The sequence below is a fragment of the Eublepharis macularius genome, chromosome 1 (genome assembly GCF_028583425.1).
Source record: "Eublepharis macularius isolate TG4126 chromosome 1, MPM_Emac_v1.0, whole genome shotgun sequence".
NCBI classification, from domain to species: Eukaryota; Metazoa; Chordata; class Lepidosauria; order Squamata; family Eublepharidae; genus Eublepharis; species Eublepharis macularius.
Genome location: NC_072790.1, coordinates 181,954,261 through 181,974,101, shown reverse-complemented (window position 1 = coordinate 181,974,101; position 19,841 = coordinate 181,954,261). Strand labels below are relative to the sequence as shown.

At 41.4% G+C, this 19,841-nt stretch overlaps 1 protein-coding gene across 5 annotated transcripts in view; it reads right to left on the bottom strand.

Moving 5' to 3' along the window:
- TMEM63A (transmembrane protein 63A) overlaps positions 1–18,994 on the bottom strand; it is a 56,525-nt gene extending 37,531 nt beyond the window's left edge. For 2 of the 5 annotated variants that reach the window (XM_054979584.1, XM_054979610.1), the window contains exons 1-8: positions 18,820–18,994; positions 18,260–18,402; positions 15,458–15,656; positions 14,974–15,053; positions 13,892–13,955; positions 12,616–12,653; positions 11,352–11,494; positions 9,216–9,267 (exon numbers count right to left, since the gene is read on the bottom strand). In XM_054979584.1, the coding sequence (XP_054835559.1) occupies positions 9,216–9,267; positions 11,352–11,494; positions 12,616–12,653; positions 13,892–13,955; positions 14,974–15,053; positions 15,458–15,646 (566 nt within the window). In that variant the 5' untranslated portion in view covers positions 15,647–15,656; positions 18,260–18,402; positions 18,820–18,994. Of the gene's footprint in view, positions 1–9,215; positions 9,268–11,351; positions 11,495–12,615; positions 12,654–13,891; positions 13,956–14,973; positions 15,054–15,457; positions 15,657–18,157; positions 18,403–18,819 lie in introns of those variants that run through there. The other 3 variants (XM_054979593.1, XM_054979601.1, XM_054979618.1) reach the window with 3 other exon arrangements.
- Between the last annotated feature and the right edge of the window lie 847 nt (positions 18,995–19,841).

Below are 19,841 nucleotides of genomic sequence, written 5' to 3'. Positions count from 1 at the left end.
AGACCCCTTGGCCGTCTTCTGGGTCTGTATTAGATCATTTCAGGCTGCTCTCCCGGGACGAAGTTGACAGGATCCTGCAGGGGATGAGGCCAACCACCTGTCCTCTGGACGCCTGCCCATCCTGGCTGGTGAAGTCCAGCTTGGACGGGCTATGGGACCATTTGGAAGCCATTGTTAACATCTCCCTGAGCTCTGGGTTTTTTCCTGGAGCGTTAAAGGAGGCGGTGGTGCAGCCCCTCCTGAAAAAAACATCTTTGGACCTCACCGACCCGCCCAGTTACCACTTAGTGTCAAACCTCCCGTTCCTGGACAAGATGATTGAGTGGGCAGTGGCGGTACAATTGCAGGAATTCCTGAATGATGCTGTAGTCCTGGACCCATTCCAGTCAGGCTTCTGTCTTGGCCATGGGATGGAGACAGCCTTGGTTGCCCTCACAGATGACCTTTGCAGGCATCTGGATCAAGGTGGGTCGACGCTGCTTGTGTTACTTGAGCTCACAGCAGTTTGACACGGTCAACTATGACTTGTTGGCCAGCCACCTTGCCAGCATAGGGATTAGGGGGACAGCCTTACAGTGGCTGGTCTCCTTTCTCCAGGGTCGGGGACAGAGGGTGGCGCTCAGGGGAGATCTATCGCCCTGTCACCCTTTGGTGTGCAGGGTTCGGCAAGGGGCAATACTCTCCACGATGTTATTTAACATCTACATGTGCCCCCTCGCCCAGTTGGTGCGGAGGTTTGGGCTGGGTTGTCATCAATATGCGGATGACACCCAGCTTTTTCTGTTGATGGACTGCCAGCCAGACACGGCCCTGGACAATCTGGCCAGAGCTCTGGAGGCTGTGACGGCATGGTTGAAACAGAGCAGGCTGAAACTGAACCCGGTGAAGATGGAGGTCCTGCAGCTGGGACAGGGGCTACCAGATGTTGGGATCCAGCTCCCTACCCTGGATGGGACACCACTGGCAACTCTGCCAGTGGTGAAGAGTCTGAGCGTGCTCCTGGATGCCTCCCTGTCGATGGAGGCCCAGGTCACGGTGGTTGCCAACTCTGCATTTTTCCATCTCCGTCAGATCAGGCAACTTGCCCCTTACCTGACACCCCAGGACCTGGCTACAGTGACCTATGCAACAGTCACCTCCAGGCTAGATTACTGTAACTCACTCTACGCTGGGCTACCCCTGGACCTGATCAGGAAACTACAACTGGTCCAAAATACGGCAGCGCAGGTCCTGACCGGTATATCCTACCAGTCACGTATCACACCTGTCCTGTGCCAGCTGCACTGGCTTCTGGTTGAATTCCAAATCAGGTTCAAGGTGCTGGTTCTTACCTTTAAAGCCCTGAGCAGGTTGGGACTGGCATATCTTCGGGACCGCCTCTCCCTGTACGTTCCCCAGAGACTACTTTGATCAGTGGATAAATGTTTACTGGTGGTCCCCGGCCCTAAGGAAGCCCGTCTCACTTCAACCAGGGCCAGGGCCTTTTAGGTCCTGGCCCCAGCCTGGTGGAACACTCTGTCAATGGAGACCCAGGCCCAGCGGGGCATATTATCGTTCCGCCGGGCCTGTAAGACAGAGCTGTTGTGCCAGGCGTTTGGTGGTTGAAGGGGGCAGTTCCATGTCGGCCTTCCACCTTTTGGGTGGGGGGGTTCTCCCCACCATTGCACTTTAATGTACTTGGTTAATTTATTATTGCTTATTGTATGTTGATTTTAGAATTATTGTTTTCTTGTTTTTATTGATTTTAACTGTTGTTTACCGCCCACATCCCCTGAGGATGGGCGGTTTATAAATGGAAATAAATAAATAAAATAATTGCACCTACTTTATCTGTATGGTAGTATTTATACTAGTAGGGAGCAAATCCTTGAACGTTAACTGGATGGGTATTTAATTGGACAGGAAATCTATTTCTAATTTAAAACAGCCCAGAATTAAAACACAAAACAAGGCAGACTTCCATTGCCTGTTTCTTGCTTGCTGAAATTCTGAAACCATGAGGGTGAACTTAGGTTTTTGGGATAAAACAGAAATTTGAGGGGAAACCTACACATTGGTATGGATATGGCCAGGAATACAGGCAAACAGTTGCTGGACTTGGCCCAAAAAATTAGGAAGGATAATTCTGCACCCTAGAGACAGAGGCAGCTAAACATGTCAAAAAGGGAGTTCAGAGACCCAGAACAGAGTAGCCTTGGAGAAGGGCAAGAAACAAAGAAGTAACACAGTAAAACAGGGTTGCACTTACTTGTAACTGTTGTTCATTGAGTGGTCTTCTATGCAGGCACACTTGGAAACTGCACATGGGCAGGCCAGCCACGGATGTTCCAAAGCTACTAGAGGCACGAGATGCTTGCCTAGCCTTTTCATGTGCTTTCCCCCAAGGCACAGCTATAAATGGTGGGGCGAGCAGCTCCCTCCCTCAGTTCTCTAAGCTGCCAGTGTAGAAAGAAGGTAAGAAAAAGAGCACATGGCAGGGAAGGAGGGAGAGATGGGTGCCTGCACAGAAGACCATTCAATGAACAACAATTACAGGTAAGTGCAACCCTGTTTTCATCATGCCTTCTGTGCAGTCACACATGGAAGATTAGCAAGCTAATTTACCCAGGAGCTCTTTAATGGAAGAGACTCTTCAGGACAGCCTTGTCCACAGCTACGTCCCTTCTGGAGTCTACGACAATGGCATAATGCTTGATAAATGTGAACTAACTAGATATGTGGAATTCCACACATGGAGGGAAGAAAATTAAACAAGTAAAGAAACAGTATCAAGTAAGGTCTACTTGGATGTTTAATGAAAAAGTGCTCTGTGCAAAATGTATACACTAATGAATAAATGTATACATATCAATACAAGCCGCCAAAGTTCTCGAATTAATACATATCTAGTCAATTTAAAAAGTCCAAATTAGTATAACGATCCAACAGGTGCAGACAAATGAAATGGACATTCATCCAAAGATGGGTCTCCAAAGAAAAGGTAAATACAAGTATTGGTTTCACTTCGTAAATGTTTATTATATATTCCTCTTCACAGGTGGTGCCACCTCTCTACACCGCTTGGGCCCTGAAGCTTCAAAGTGTGAGAGCCTTCCTCCTCCTTTCCATCTTGCCCAACAGGATCAGTCCTCTCACACAAAGCTTGTCTCCCCTTCTGCTCTTGACAGCTCCCTGCTGTTGGCTGTCTTGGTGTTATAAGCAAATTAGCTTTACAACCTCCTCTCTATTTTCAATCTCACACGCCAGCTGTATCCACCCCAGCAGGGTATGTGGATCATCTTGCACCATGGCTTTGGCCACTAAGTCTGGATTTAAGCCAGCACGGAAAAACTCCTGAACTTTGGCAGCATACGCTCTGAACTCGGCTGCAAACTCGCACCCTGGGCACTTCCCCTACCGCATGCACTTCAGTTTAGTTCTTGCTCTCTCTCCATCGAGGGAATCTTCGTATTGTGCCCCCATTGCACGCATGAAGGCTCCCACATTCTGAAGCTCCGGAGTTCAAGCAGTGTAGAGAGTTACATACCATTTAGCTGTTTCTTCCTCTAAGCGGGAGCCCAAGTAGCTCACTCGGCTGGCTTTGTCAGGGAAGGTGCGGCCCCATTCTCTCAAGAATTCTGCTGCTTGCACTAGGAAGTACCCCAAGTCCTCTGGGTTCCCCTCAAAGTGGGCTTCTAGTTTCTTTAGCCCGCACGGTGACTGCAGCAGAGGTCCAGGCATATGGGTTGGATGGGTAAGCCAGCCAGCACTGGGGCTCCTTGCCTGTCTAGGGTGCCTTGCCCATCCTGGCCTTGTGGCACCAGTGCTCCTTGCCCGTCTGGGGGAGAGATGAGTGGCACTTGGGTGACTTGATCCAGCTGGCTGCCTTGGCCTCCCAGCGGACCGAGTTGAAAGGCCATCTGCATCATCTGTTGGATATTCTCCACGAAAGCATATAATTCACACCTCATCTTCCCCAACTCAGCTTGGATCCCTTGCACTTTTTTAGCGGAGGGCGCTAAAAAGGAGGATTCCCCATCCTCCTGATTCCTCATTACCTTCCCCTTCTTTTTCAGGGAAATCGTCCCATTGGATCAGGGACGGTCTATAGAGCTGAGCCCTCCAACAGTATCTCAGGTTCAGCTCCCTCCTGGCCAATGCCACTCACAGGGTCCCCTCCACCAGGGTCCCCTCCATCCAAGCTCCGTAATCAACAGATTACCTGCGTAGAGTCTTGCACCAGCTCCGGCTCCAGCCAATGCTCCTGCATTGGGCCCATGCTCCTTGGCGGGGTCTTTAAGGCTTCCCTCAGTCCTAGCAATCTCTCTCTCTCTCTCTCTCTCTCTCTACCCACATATTTATTTATTTATTTAATAAAAAGACAGAAATAACAATTGAAAGTGCATAGAACCTTATACAAAGTACATTAGACTACTTCACAGAAAGTATGTATAATATATAATAAGAAATCTGGACTGCATGAAAGATATAGTCAAAATATGTAAAATACTTGTATTCTTCTCCCTCACCTCCATTATAAAAAAAATTAAAGAAAAAGAGAAAAGGAATGAGCTATAATGTTTCTAAATATATTTGACAACCTATTTTTAGGGGAATTCAACATAGGTAAAACTTTAAACATTTTTGCATTCTACATTATATTCTATCACCCAATATTTAGTATATTTAGTTATTAGTTTCACTATTTAGCTTAACTGTTAGTCTGTTTTAGTGTTAGTTGTCTATTCTAAATTTGATAGGCTAACCTATTGTATGTATACTGAATTAATTCAATCAGAGAGAGAAAGCACAGAGATAGAGAGATAATAGGAACATAATATGAAAAATAATATTTAGGAAAAAACATTTGACAATTTCTATAACCTTGATATATAAATCACGTTAATTATAAATAAGAGAATATATGGGCTTCAAAAAGAATTTCCCCCTCCATCATCGTTGAGTTACATCTAAATAAACTATTGAAAAATATCTCTGAAGTTTCTGAAGGTAAAACTCCAAACATTTTGCTTTCAAGATTTTACTCAGCCTGATAAAATTTAGTATCTTAAATTGTTAAATTATTTTTTTTACCTTTTAGTCTATTTTAATATTAGTTGTATATACCAAATCTTATGAGTTACCTACTATCTACTTAAATAGTTCTTCCAACATAGAAAAAGAAAAAAGAATTAAACAAGCAATCCACAAAAGTAAGAATGACGTTGAGAATTCTATAACATAATCATTTAGAACAACAACAATTATAAGTAAGAGGGTATGTAAACTCAAGAGAATACATGCATGGAACTTTAAATATTTTGTGATCTATTTTAATATTACATATTCTAAATTTGTGAGATTAGCCTACTATACATAGGCTAATCATACAAATGGAACAAAGGAATAATAAAAGCATAATAAGGCATATAAGAAAAATAGTACATAGAAAAGATAGTTGATAATTTCTGTAGGCTGATTATGTAAATTTTTTTAAAAAGGAAAAAGAAAAAATTAAAAGAGAGAATTCTCTTTCTTTGGTCTGAATTTTAGCATCCTGTTTCTGTTTTAGACAGGACCTAATCATGAAAGAAATTCATAGTATAGTTAACAGAATTGGGCATAATTGTGGGTAACAGAGCATATACACTCAAAGTATATATTTGCTTCAATAATCCTTAAAATCTTAATAAAGAGGGCCTCCTGGATCAAAGTCTCCTTGAACCTTCATGTAGTCTTCATGGAAGTCCAAACTGTTGCTTCTAAGTTCCATTTCCAAGATTCGTTTTTCCCCATCTGCTCTTGATATAGGGTCTGCTTGTAATGCTTGTGATGATTCAGTTTCCCTTTGAGGCTCCCTAGATTTCTTCAGCTGTTTCTTAAGTTCTTTATGTTCTTGAATAACTTGATTGGTTCCTTGAGTTCCCCTGATTTGTTTTTTGCAGTCCAAAACATGGTTCAGATCTGGACTCCTGAACTGGAAAATCTATTCATGGTCTGGTCGCTATGTAGAAAATACGATGATTCCTTATCTTCCAGGTCTGGTTCTTGGGTCTCTTGATCCACTTGGCGCATATGGGTTAAAGTATTTCCAGTCTTGCTTTAATTCTCTGAACAAACGCCCAATTTTACTTGAGAAGCAATTTTTTGAGATATTGTAACTGTAAAATCCTCTGTAACCAGTTCAGCTTTGACTTTTTTCATAACTACAACCATTTTTCTTCAGTTTAGTTCTTCCTTCTTCAGGTCAGTAGGTAGTGATAGTGTAGCATAATTTTTTTAAAAAAATCAGACTGTAACACCCAAGTCCAGACTATGCAATTGGAAAACAGTTAGTGTTCAGCCATGTTTTTTCCATCTCAAAATAAAGTTATAAAGCATCTAACTTTAAATCCTTTAGATCCTGCCTTTTAGGTAGTTTATAATCAAAAACTGACCCAATATTCAGATCTATTTGGAATCAGTTATTTTATTTCTTCTTAAGAAAAGAGTAAAATAAAGCAGCCAAGGAAAATGAAAGCAAAGATTACGTCCCAAACTAGCTGAATTCTCAGATGCAATTAAGAAAGTTCCATAATTGTCTGTAAACATGACAAGATGAAACAATGTCCCGGTTATTTTTACATCTCAAAAACTCAACAAGATTAATTACCTCTTACTTGGTTGAATCAGTGCTGGGCTTGCACATCTTTCATCTTGTGTCCAGAGATCAGAAATAAGGCACGAAATATAAAGCACAGTTGACAATTTCCTTCCTCTTGAAATAGGAGAAAAAAGAGAGGAGGTCCTAGCAAAGTTAGATAGTTAAGTTATATTTACAGAAATCCCAGGCTGGCTTATCTGGCTTTTGGTTGCCTCAGTTCTGCTTTGCGGACGGTCTTGTGTCTTCAGGAGTCGGGGAGTATCTAACTATCTAATTAAAGAGAGCCAAACAGTTCCCTGATCAATCTGGTATCGCATGCTGGGTGCTTCTCAGTAAGAGACAGCTTTCAGACTGATTTCTCTAGTCCTCCCTGGCTATGATAGCCCTTAAAGCAGAAACTAGCATGAAAGCTCATAAAAATGAGTCACTCAGTAAGCCACCACGTTGGGGAAGCCCTGCTGATCTCGATGCCAGGCAACTCTCAGGAGACTTCATGAGTAAAAGTTCTTTATTGATAAGATGCCACTATCATACAGTTACACCATCTTTGCTAGGACTGGTGACTACAGACAAGTATCACGCAAATATAGGTCCCCCAAGGCTACTCCTAATTCCTCCCCCCTTCCTCCTAATGGTTCTCTAACTTTGCTTTCAGGAAAACAGGCTGTGAGATTCATGGACTACTCAAGGTCAAGCAGGCTCCCAGGCTTGAGAGAGATTACAACAGGAAAAAACACCTTCCATTCTCAGTTTCTCACCCCGGGTTCAAATAACAGAAACACCCCAACAGCATCAGCTTCAGCCACAGGGGGACATTGAATATTACAGGTGCTTCTGAGCACCTGACAGGGGAACAGGAACAGTTCTTCAATTTGAGTCAGAAGTATCTCCTCCAAGGTTGAACAGAGGCAGAGGAAGAGCCTCTAGGCAATGTGTGCATCAGTTAGGGATAGAACAGCATTGTCTTCTGGAACCGTGGCCAGAACTGATTAAGGTTTAGTTTTATCTCTTGGTTCCGAGTGAACTGAAACATAAAGGGTCTTCGTCATGACAGAAGTAATTAGGGGGCGAGTACATGCCTGGCGAACCTTCAAACACATAAACATAGTAATGGTATGGGGAGCCATATAGAGAATAATGGAACTGATGGTGTCTAGGGCGAGGAGCCAGTTCCAAGCGATTGTCATTCTCAGATGGAACTGAGGAACAGCCCTTAGGCTCTCTAAGCATCACCGAGGCGGATGGAGTTGAAGGTGAGGATCGTTTCTTCTTTTGTGGTCTTGGAACTGGGCATTTATCAGCATTCCTCAACTTGGCTTTTTCCCACGGCGGCTCAGAAGACGACCAAGGTGGCCCAGAATCTTTAATAGGAACCGACTGGCTCATGTTATCAGCACTTGAAGCTGAAGTAGTAGGAACCAAGTGGTTCGTATTAACAGCACTTGGAACCAAAGTAGTAGGAACTGACTGGTTAGTATTATTGGCACTTAGGGCCAAAGTAGGAGGAACTGATGGTTTGTATTATTGGCACTTGGAGCTGAAATAGGAGGAACCGACTGGTTCGTACTATCAGCACTTGTAGCTGAAGCAGGAGGAACCAACGGTTCATATTACCGGCACTTGGAACTGAAGTAGGGAACCAACTGGTTCATATTATTGGCACCTGTAGCCAAAGTAAGAGGTACCGAAGAGGCCTATTCTGGGCGATGCAGTCCTTTCTTAGTGGCTTTAAGCACTTCAGAATCGGAGACACCCTTGAAGGTTGACTCCTGAAGAGCCGCTTTTGGGTGCAACACCCACTTCTGCCGGGCATTTGTTGTGCCCATTGGATTGCACCATCCTGGAATTGTACCCTAGGCACTTCTTGAAGAGTGCCTTCCAAGTCATCTTCTCACTTTCTTCTTGCTCAGATTCGAGGAGCGCGCAAAAAGGCCAGGCAAAAAAGCGCGCATAAAGGCCAGGTGAGTGTCCAACACCTTTAGGAGCTTTGAAATGTCCGTGGCTGGCCTGCACATGCGTAGTTCTCATGTGGGACTGCAAGAAGACATGACAATGAACTAAATTTCTCAAGTTTCCTACTTGTATCTGACAAAGAGAGCTTTGACTCTCAAAAGCTAATACCCTGGGAAATCTTTTTGGCCTTTAAAGTTGCCACTGGACTCGAATCTTGCTCTTCTACTGAAGACCACCCACCTGAAATTATCCTCAAGTTTCCAGGGACACTGCTACAACATTGCTCTAGGGCATAGTGGTAGTCATTGTGAGGTCTTTTGGTTGCCACTGCTAATTAAGTTTTGAGAAAAGGGAAGAGGGTTAGAATCGGGTCCTGTCATACTTCCACCATCATAATCTGAAGTCCAACAAGGCCAAACAATGGGGCTGGCTCATTTTACTTGAACCCATTCCAAATTTAGCTGATGGGGGGGTCCCCTAACATTGCTGTGTAGCCCCTCTTATTTTCCTATGTCTGCCTACCATGGTATGTTTTAATTTACTTTATCAAGGCCAAAAAAACCCAATTCACAATTGTAAAATTCATTGAGGAACACAGGAATACTATATATAATAAAAACAACTTTAAATGATTACTTACTCAGTTTTTAAGTTGGCTATAGTAGTCCTCCCAAAGCTATAAGGATCTTTCTCTGAAGAATAGGAACACAGCTCAGCATTTGTACTTTGAACTTGTTAATTTGAACAGAATAAAACACTTCTACAAAGGAAGTGATCTATACCCTTTTACTACCATTGCTTTGTCTTAAACTAATTATTGCTTATTAATGAACACAGCTATCCAGGCTTAGAAACAAAACTCTTTGCAGCCGGGGCAAAAAAGGCAGGCTCAGGTCCTTCTTGTAGCAAAGAGCCGCATTCATTCCACCTCAACAGCTCTGTAGGAAAAGCCAGGCTGATAAGGAGGCTCAAGTACACATATTGGATACAGTGAGTAAGGGTGTGTGTGGATGAATTATGCTGCCTGCTTTTTCTCTCCTTAGTCTAGTGCTTCCCATCACCACCAACCACCTGAACAATGTTAATACTTTCATCTGTCTGTCTCTGTGCACACTCCTTTCTGGAAGAGGCAAACACATGAAAATGCTACTATTCCTAGTACTTTTCTTCCTACTCCAGAAAATAGAGTTTCCACCAGCTTGGTTCCTCAGTCAAATGACTTCAACTGGCAGAGGAACCTATCATGAGTTCTTAAACTGAATTGGCTAGCAACAGATATACAGCCATTTAGGAGATGTAGAGGAAACATGGACGGGGGAGGATTCTTCTTCCCTTTCTCTAGCCACATTCTGAGAAATATAGTGGGGAAGGAGCAGGAGAAGTTATTTTCTATTATTCCCTTTACTACCCTTTGAAATGATCAAGGATAAAGGTGTTGGGGGGTGGGGGAGTGTCCTTCACTCATTGTGAATTACCATAGGCCTTTCTCCTGGATACTATTACATTAATATTCTGTAAAGCATTTAACACTACTTAAGTACTGTGCTTATAAAAGATGATATATCCTGCCAGCTACGATTTTGTTATCCTACTAAATGAAAACACAATCACAGAAGCAAGACCTTTTAGGTTCTTCAAAAAAATCCTTTGGATAACGGCATATTATTTAACAAGATTGCCTTTTAATATTTTTAACTCTTACCTAACAGTTCCAGCATCTCAAGCAGTGCAAGGGAAAGAGACATTATTTTTTTAGGATATGTTAAGTATGTAAGCTATCTTTTGATACAAGATTATCACATTTACTAAATTTAACATTCCCTTAACTTTAACTATCCAATCTTATTTTATGATCATAGGTCTGAACACAGGTTAATAGGATTTCAGTGAAAGATGAGACTTTAAATAATATGAGGTCCATGACTTGCTTTTTGAACTGTTTTAGAAATAACAATCTTTGCAGCTGCCATGGAAAGTGGTATGGCCTGTGGGGTTTTTCCTGCGGATACAGATTACCTTAGAAGTCCTCTAGCCTCACACACCTTCTCCTTGCCTCCTTCAGCCTCCGGAGCAGGCAACAGCCTTAACAGGCTGTCACCACTCTTGTTCTAGGCTTGAATAGGGAGTACCTGGAGTACCCTTCCTGCTCCTCAGGAGCACCCTCTTCAGCTATATGGCTGACTATGAGGCATGAAGGACCCAGGCAGAGTGAATAGAAAATATTTTATTTATTAAACAAATACTGTAAATATAAATAAAATAAAAAAGCACTTGTGCAGATAGAACTCATTAATAAAGGGCAAAATTTCCAGGGAAAAAAGGCAGCTAGAAAACATCAAGGTTCCCTAATGCAAGTGACTGGATTCCTACCACTATTTCAGTACCTGATCCCCTTCAGGTTAGACTCACTCCCACTTCTGAGTGAGGGATCAGCTCATTCCAACAGCAGCCTCACTGCAGCATGGCTTTAGGAAGTGAACACCCTCCCCCTTTCTATACATGGTCTAATGCACTCTCCCTGAAAGTTCTGCCTCCTCATAGCAATAGGCTCCTGTTTTTCCCTCCATTTTCCCTGGACCAGTTCTGAGACTTAGATGGCACCTAGGAAATGTAGCCCTGCAGGAGAATTGGCAGCAAGACCCAAGGCCTGTGTGTGAGGGAAAGTCTGTATTGAAGCTAGCAATAATAAGAATCTAAAAATCACACCGCAAAGTAGTTTTGAATAACAGTGCACATGCAATGTCAGTTAAGTCTTGATCCTCACTACTTTGCTTACCAAGTAAGTCACCTGACAGATTAACAGGAAGTATGATGCACAAAGACAATATGGTGACAACAATCAACAGGCAGATGAGGTGGCGCTGAAAGGTGAGATAATGAATGGCATCATCCCCACATTTTTCATGAATCTCTTCATCACTGCACCACAAACAAGAATGGTAACAAATCAGTAACTCAGGTTCATCAGAAGGCATTTTGTTCAGTATGGGTTTTGTTGCACAGTAGCAGTTAGAATGTATTATGCTAGATGGAATATTATCTAAGAGTTTTCATAAAATACCAGTTGGATATAAGGCATAGTAGGAAAACCATAAGTAGAAGAAAAAAAGGGCAGCCACTTTGAAAGGTGGAATTACAGTTTTCCCTTCTCTTGAATCCACCATTTGGCTGCACACTCATTTCTAAAATCTGATGATTCTGTAGGAAATGAAAATAAAAATAAACAAAATTGTTATACTAGAGGCACCCTCTGCCATCAATGTGCAAAAACGAGCTCATCAAAATTGTTGTGTTCCCAAAAGAAAAAAGGGAGACTGTTTTGAAAAACAGGCAATGAGGTGCTTGTCTTTCAGTGCTTCAGAATATGAGACAAAAAACCTGCACAGAAATGATGTGCTATCTGCCATTAAGGCATCCTTCTTATTATATATCCAGAAAACAATTCTTGATGTGAGAATAACTGAGGAGATGTGGAAGAGAAAGAGCACAGTCCCTGCAATGCTCCTATTTTGACAACATCTACAAACTCTTTTTTAGAACCATTTTCTCTCACAAACTCATAATGAACCAAAATCTTATTTCTAATGATCCTGCCACAATGCGTCTTTATTTGGGGTGCTGGTCTCACCACAGCAAGTCTATTCATCCAACAAATAGTAACCACAGAACTAAGTAACTTGCAAATAACAGAATTAAGAGTGCAATCCTAAGCAGAGTTACTCCATTCTAAACTCACTGAAATCAACACACTTAGACTAGAGTAACTCTGTTGAGGATTGCAATGTAAGAGGCTAACTAAAAATGCATTCTACAATTATACATTTAAAATTGGAGGGTTTAAACCAAAAAACTGGGACATGTATACCTATGCACATATGCGGTAAAGCCCATTAAAATGCAGTAAAGCCCATTAAAAAGAACAACTAATGGTGTTACATTTCATTTACTGTTTTCCATTTTCAAAACTGCTATGAAACAAAATGTTGCAGGAAATATCTGGGGTAGATAGCACTTTAATCATTATTTATCTGTATACTCACTGCATTCGAAAGGCAGCTGTCATCCAAGAACAAAACCCCTAAAAAATAGGGGGAAAACCCTGTTATCTAAACAGTAGCCCTCCCTTGAACAGAATAATATAATAATTTCAATTAATATTTTAAAAGAGGATTATTCAAGAAACAAGGCTTTTATTTAAGTTTTTAATGCTATCAGGACATCATGTTTCAGACAACCGCAGAGAATATTTAATGTAGGTTAAAGTTTTTTTTAAAGAGGCGGATAAAGGAAACTTGCCAGTTTTAAATGTTACAAGAAACATTAAATGAGACTGAGTCACATTTACGACTTGTTCTGATGGCAGATGGCTCATTTCAATCCCACAGTCTTCAGGTAAACTGACAAACTGAATCGAAACATGAGTGATGAAGAGTTATTGAGGGTAAGCCTTGTGAACAGTTTCAGTCCTCTGCAGTCACCCAAGTGCACAAGCCTATGATATTCCAGGATCTATCAGACCTCCCACTAACTTATGGAGACAGCCAATGTGAAGTCGTGATTACATTGTCAGACCAGGTGCTCTCCTCTCGATACCTCACAGGGTTATGAACACAAAATGGGGAGGGAAGTTATCTTGAGCTCTCTCAAGGAAGAGTGAGTTTTAAAAATGTATAGATTTCCACTCAGAAATATGTGAAACTGAAACTCCACCAGCATTTCAGTTCCCTAGAATTGGGGTGGGGGAGTGGAAGGAGGTAAAAAAAATTATCCTAATTCTAATCACCACAGCTGAAACAGACTGATTATGCAGCAAGGTAAAAACTAAATGACATTATGGTTAATTCCATGTATCTGTAAATACCTAATTCTCAAAATAGGGTTGACCTCTTTAAGGAAGCAACTGTTAGATGAGACTAGAACCTTGAATTAACAAAGGTTAATAGGATTAACAAAGACACTATTTAAAAAACAGACAAAAGTGATGAGAGCCATAGGCAACTATGAACCTGAATAACCAATATGTATAGAAGAAGTCTACTTTGTCATCATAGTTTGCTTTTAGAATTCTCAGTAATATTATGTAAGAATCAGATAATCTAAAAAACATTTCAAAGATTGGATAATCAATACTGAAGCTGTTTCAAATGAAACAGTTCCTTAAAGAAATGTGTTTAAGCAAAAGGATTCCATATGAGGGCCCTTATGACAACATCCTAATCCTTCAAACATTGGAGCTGCTCTCCTATAGCTAAGCATTCATGGCACATTTTACATATAAGCATTAAAATACATCATAACCTATCCAAAAATACTGACCGTGTCAGGGTCCAAGTCATCAGACAGTGATGAGGAAGAAGATAATTTGTGAAATCTTGTTTCACTAGAATACAAAAGCAGGATTCAGAATCAGCATTTCTCTACAAACAATAGGTGCTACAAAAATGACTAGAAGTCTTGGAAGACAGTGATTTCCCATAAAGTAACACACATAATAAACAATGTAATAAGAGCTTGTTTTACAGTTCAGAAGGGAGGGAAAGCAGCTAATTAGCATTTAAGCATGCTAGAGTATTAAAAAAGTGAAATTTTACACAGATAAAAATTAGGTTCGGAACTGACTAGAAAGTCTCAAAGTGTTATTTACCTAGATCTCTTAATTTTAAAGCCTGCTCATGATTTCAAAGATACAAGTTTTAACTTCCAAATATTATAAGGGGTTGCTGTAATCAGCACTAATGACAGTATTCTCTTTTTCCTCTCCAAAACCAGCATAACTTAAGGAAATTTTACCAGTTAAAAATGGTGATTTTGTGTAAAATTTCCTATCACTTTTTCCTCAATATATCTGGATGATTTTTGTAGGTTCCCAAATTCCTAGCCTACCACAATTATGCATATATAGAAATAAATTTTACTGGAGCAGTTCTGGTAAACATGCCCTACCTTCTACTGTCAAATTTTATTGAGTTTTTTATTTCTTTAAAAATAATCGCATAATTTATATCATATTTCCCTGACTTTGGGTAACCTAAAAACATATCCCTAAATAAATTACATGAGCAATTATACTGTGGATGCTTGAACAGAGTTGCTGTGGTACAACCAAGTAGTGACATCCTACATAAAGCAATTAGAGCTAGAAGGCCTCCCATCTTAACTGACATATTTGCTGTACAAATTCTTTCTCTGATGCGCTTTCTGTTTCATCTTCTTATCTCTTTTCCCTTGGGGTTTACAGACATATTGATATTAGTGGCCTGAGGCAATATCCAATCATATCAAAATATTGCATGGCTACTACACAGCATGGCATTATCACCTTTGTACCTGTCTCTGTTGTAAGGAGCCTCTTATGGCTTTGAACATTGAAATTTAACTCCTCTTTTGTACATCTTTACCTCTCTTTTTCCGACACAAGTGCAATACGACCATAATCCCAGAATCTTTTCCTTACAATAGAGAACACCAAGATTAAAATCTAGAAAAGAAATTTTTAAAAAGAACAATCAATTCCACAATGACATTACATCACAAATATTGGTTTCAAGTTAAACTGGTTTCTAGTTCTTCAGTCTTGACAGTAGCAAATAAAGGATCCAGGAACAAACTTCTACTTGATCTATGAATTTTCTGCACTCTGCATGGGGTTGGACTAGATGACCCTTGGGGTACCATACAGCTCTATATTTCTATGATTCTATACTAGACATTGTAGCATTACCAATCTACTAGGAATAGAATTACTGATGTTGGTGCCCATTTTTCCAGTTCGGTGTTTCAGTACAGAAAAGTGCATGCTGACTCAACTGTTCTTCACCGAGCAACTAATAGATTCTGAGTAACAGAGAAATCTAGTATCAGTGAGCATTTGCATAAACATACCAAAAAGCAAGTTACATCAAGCAGCAGGACAGTAGGCACACCACCAAAAGTTACACCTTGAAGTACAGTACTTTCACGTGCAGTGCCGTAACAGTATGTCTCATTTGGTGAGCCAATGGTGCCGTTATTCCTATTTAAGAAATAAACTAGACGCGAATGTCCGACATCCAGAAACAGGAACGGAATCATGCTGTCTCTCCTAAAAGGAATAGGATAGGAAAGTTACAATACTTTGCAAAAGGATCAGGAAGAGAAGCATTTTATTCAGAAAGCCAGGAGAGTGAGAACTTTCCGACAATTTCAAATGATTATGTTAGTCAGACTTTATCTGAGCATTTTTAAATTAACAGTCTCCATTTCAAGCATTCTGTGTGATTGGACCTGTACATGATTGATTTCACCCTGATTTTAATAGCATCTAATGTAAATATAATAGTGTAATTTCCCCCTAATATCAACATGCTAACAAGCCAGGTGGTATATATAACATTTTGAAGTCAGTGATTTTTATTTCCAGCCCCATAAAAACAGTCTGTAAAAAAAATCAGGGTGAAATCAATCATGTACAGGTTCAATCACCTAAAATGCTTGCAAATGGAAAGTGTTAAACAAAAAAGTTAATCTAAAGTGACTGTCCAACATAACCATTTGAAATTGTCTAAAGGCATTATTCAAGTATTCTTAGTACAATAAAGAGTTTTCACAGCAGTAATTTCAACTCAGTACTTTGCCTCAGCTTCTGCAGCAATTTCTGCCTGCTATAGATTCCAGTTGTAATATACATCATTCAAATACAACAATAATGAGATGCTATAGGATTAGGCTGGGTTCCTAGTATGGGAAAGCAGCACTTGAATCCAATGACACCTTAGAGACCAACAAGATTCTATGGGAGCTCTGACTCTCAAAAGCTTACACCCCCAAAATCTTGTTGGTCTCTAAGGTGCCATCGGACTCAAACCCTGCTGCTCTACTGCAGACCACACAGCTACCCACCAAAAACTATTCTTAATAAGGGACAGTTTTCATGGCAAGCATTTGCCCACAAATTGATGAGTTATCTGTTTAAGTGACAAATCCAGAGGAGTTAGCCGTGTTTGTCTGTAGAAGCAAAATAGTAGTAGCAGGAGCATGAACATCACTCCCATCCTACAGTCGCTCCACTGGCTACCCATCATTTACCATGCTCAGTTCAAGGTATTAGTTATTACATACAAAGTTCTTCATGGCTTTGGTCCAGCATACCTATGGAACCACCTCCCTCCCTATGTTCCTCCACGGCAGCTTCGCTCATCTGAACAGGGTCTCCTGCAGGTGCCAGGCTGCACACAGGTGAAGTCAGCAGTAGCCTGTACTAGGGCTCTCTCTGTGGTGGCCCCTTTCCTATGGAATGACCTGCCTGAGGAAGTCAGAAGAGTCCCCACTCTCCTGGATTTCCGTAAATGACGCAAAATTGAACTATTCAAAAAGGCTTTTTACTCAAATGGGAGGGCTGTATTGTAGGGATGGGGTCTCAGATGCTTCACTAATAAGTTGGGGATCATAGACTTCATCAATATTTTTGCCTTATATATTATCTGCTGCTTTAAATATGTATTCCAATGTACAACCAGCGCTCCATGTTGTCTAATGTTAGTCCTAGAATTGATTATGTTTTGCTCCAGTATTTTTTCTACTCTGTCTTGGATCCTTGCTAATGCTATGTCTTTTAAACTTTTATCTGTTTACCTTATGGTATTGTATTGAAATGTACTTGATACTGATTGTATTCATTCTGTGTAATCCACCTCGAGTCTCAGTGAGAAAGGCAGACTATAAATGACGTAAATAAAATTTAAAAATTAAATAACTTTACTGTAGCATAAGCTTTCAAGAACCACAATTCTGTTTGTCAGATGCCTGGATGAAGAGAACTGTGGTTCTCGAAAGCTTATGCTACAGTAAAATTGGTTAGTCTTAAAGGTGCTAGTGGACTCTTTACAGTTTAAGTGAAAAATTTTCCCATTTCTTTACATTAACAGACCCATCCCACTGATGTCAAAGGTTATTCTATAACCACTTTTTCCCACAGCAGAGATTTTGTTTTAAAAAGTTGTCAATTATTTCAAGGAAATGGGGGGAAGCCTACAATCTATAAAGTGCAGTTTATTTCTACCATTACATCTTGGCTCCACAAAGGAGTCAACATAAGAGGAGGATGGCAAGGGGCTTTCATTTCTGGATTCTGATTTGCCACCAGAAGTCATCTAAAAGAATTTTAAACCCCTGCAGAGGGCAGAAGGGAGTCAGATTTGTCCTTAGTCTTGCTGCTATTTGCCGAGATCACAAGTATTTTACCAACATTACCCAAGCTTTCTTCAAACAAAAGCATCATGAGGAACTTATGAAATATACTTACAAATGACATATATCACTAAAATTTTTCATGTTTATGTCTGCCTTATAAGAGGATCAGAAGCTAAAATTCACAGCACAAAATAAAACTAAAGTCCCTACCCAACCCCGTGCAGTAAATATCTGGTACAGTGAAGAGTTCTACAAAACTCAAAAGCTGGTTCACTATTGTGAGCAATTTTAAGTGGTCGTAATAAAGAGATATTATACTATTGTTGCTTTAAGAGTTAAGGACTAGATCCCACTAGAATTTGTGTAAGCAGGAAATAAATTCAATGACACGCAGACATATGGCGTCTAACCTACAGCAAACATTAAACTATTAAATCCGCCCGTCTCCGAGATCTGGGGTCGAGGGGGTGCTTTACAGAGACTCTGTGCTTTGACACGCGCAGCCTTCTTCGTTACCGGATAGTTATGTCGGGAACCTCTTAACGCATCTGGGAAAAACACCAGCAGCCCTGGAAAAGTTGTGAAACAGGCGAGCCAACTCTTCCCTCAACAAGTGAACACAGAGAACGACCATGCCACGTCCTTGCCAGGAAACCGACCTTTTCTCAATACAAAAGAAAACATTAGAAACTACTCAGAGACGAGGAAGGGGACTTGCCTGAAACCACAAAGCTCGTGAGGTTAAAAAAAAGGGAGGGGGTCGTAGTCCAAAGGCTCCTAGCAAGACTCCCGCCCACGCCTCCCACTAAACAAGAGAACAGGACGCGGCTGGGACCGTACCGGGCGTCACAACAAGGTGGCCGGCAGGGAGGAGCTCTTTCCTTCCCCCCTCCCACCCAGAGAAAAACCGTGGCCGGCTAAACGGAAGGAGACTCTGCCTGACTCTCCGTCGCTCAGCTCTGGGAGAAACTTCTGAGAACCCAGGTGCTCCAGAAGCAAAACAGCAGGGAAGGTCTGAGGTTTCGGACAGACTTTTGTTGTCTGCCACACACTTTTAGGCAGGAATGCTCCGTTACCTGAGACAGCAGCAGCTGCTCGCTCAAGGCCCCGACCCACGGGGTCGTATCGAAAAACCGGGGGAGAAAGGGCGCCGGTTGAGTCGTATCCCTACAGTCCACGGGACAGGTGGGTCCTGGAGCCGCGCATGCGTCCAAGTTGTGCGGCCCTCGCCCAAAGTAAAAGCAGTCCTCAGTACTTCCTCTCGATGACCAGTGTCTGGGCGGATGAGGATGGCCGGTGCCTCCGAGAGTGTCCCCGTGACCGTGGAACCCACGTGACGTTGGCCTATTGAAAGCCCGTTTGGGGTTCAAGGGGCCGCTCAGTATGAAATTTACAGGATGGTCTTCCCAGAGTTGTGAGGCGAAAATAGGAGAGAAGAACCCCCATGTTTTGCCATCCTGAACTTCTTGGAGGAAAGATGGGGCAGAATGTAGTAATAGCAATCCCCCCCCTCCACAAACATTTGTGATATAAAAATAGAGATCTAAACAGACTACGTTGTAAATCCTATTAATCTTAAAGAGTTACTTCCGAGAACATATTTAGGATTATACTATACATTCCTCATAGATGAGGGGAAAATATCTTCTGTGGCATTTTCTGGCTATCATACTCTGTACTCTTAAATATCAACGGTGCCCTTATAGATACTGATCTTCTAGAGAGATTAGTGCCCCACTCTGAGGGGTGAACAAGTCAGTGTTATCATTATCTTCACAATGCAGCTGGAGCTGAGATGAGTGGCTTACCCAAAACCACTCCCTGAGTTCATGGTAGTAATGTAGCACATGTCCCTCCAAGCCTGTTAGAAAACGAACATGTTGCATGTGGGACATATGTGCCTTCTTCCCAAGTTTTAATTTACCACATGAAAAGTTCTGGGTCACGTGTGTATCCTTTAAGGTATAACATAACCTTTTTCCCATTAATGAGTGCCAATGACTAGAGGCTGGTTGTGGCTGCTTGGTGGTGAAGCAAAACCAATCTCTGTATGTTCAAAAGCACACTCCTTATTACTACTTTACATGTTTTCTGTATT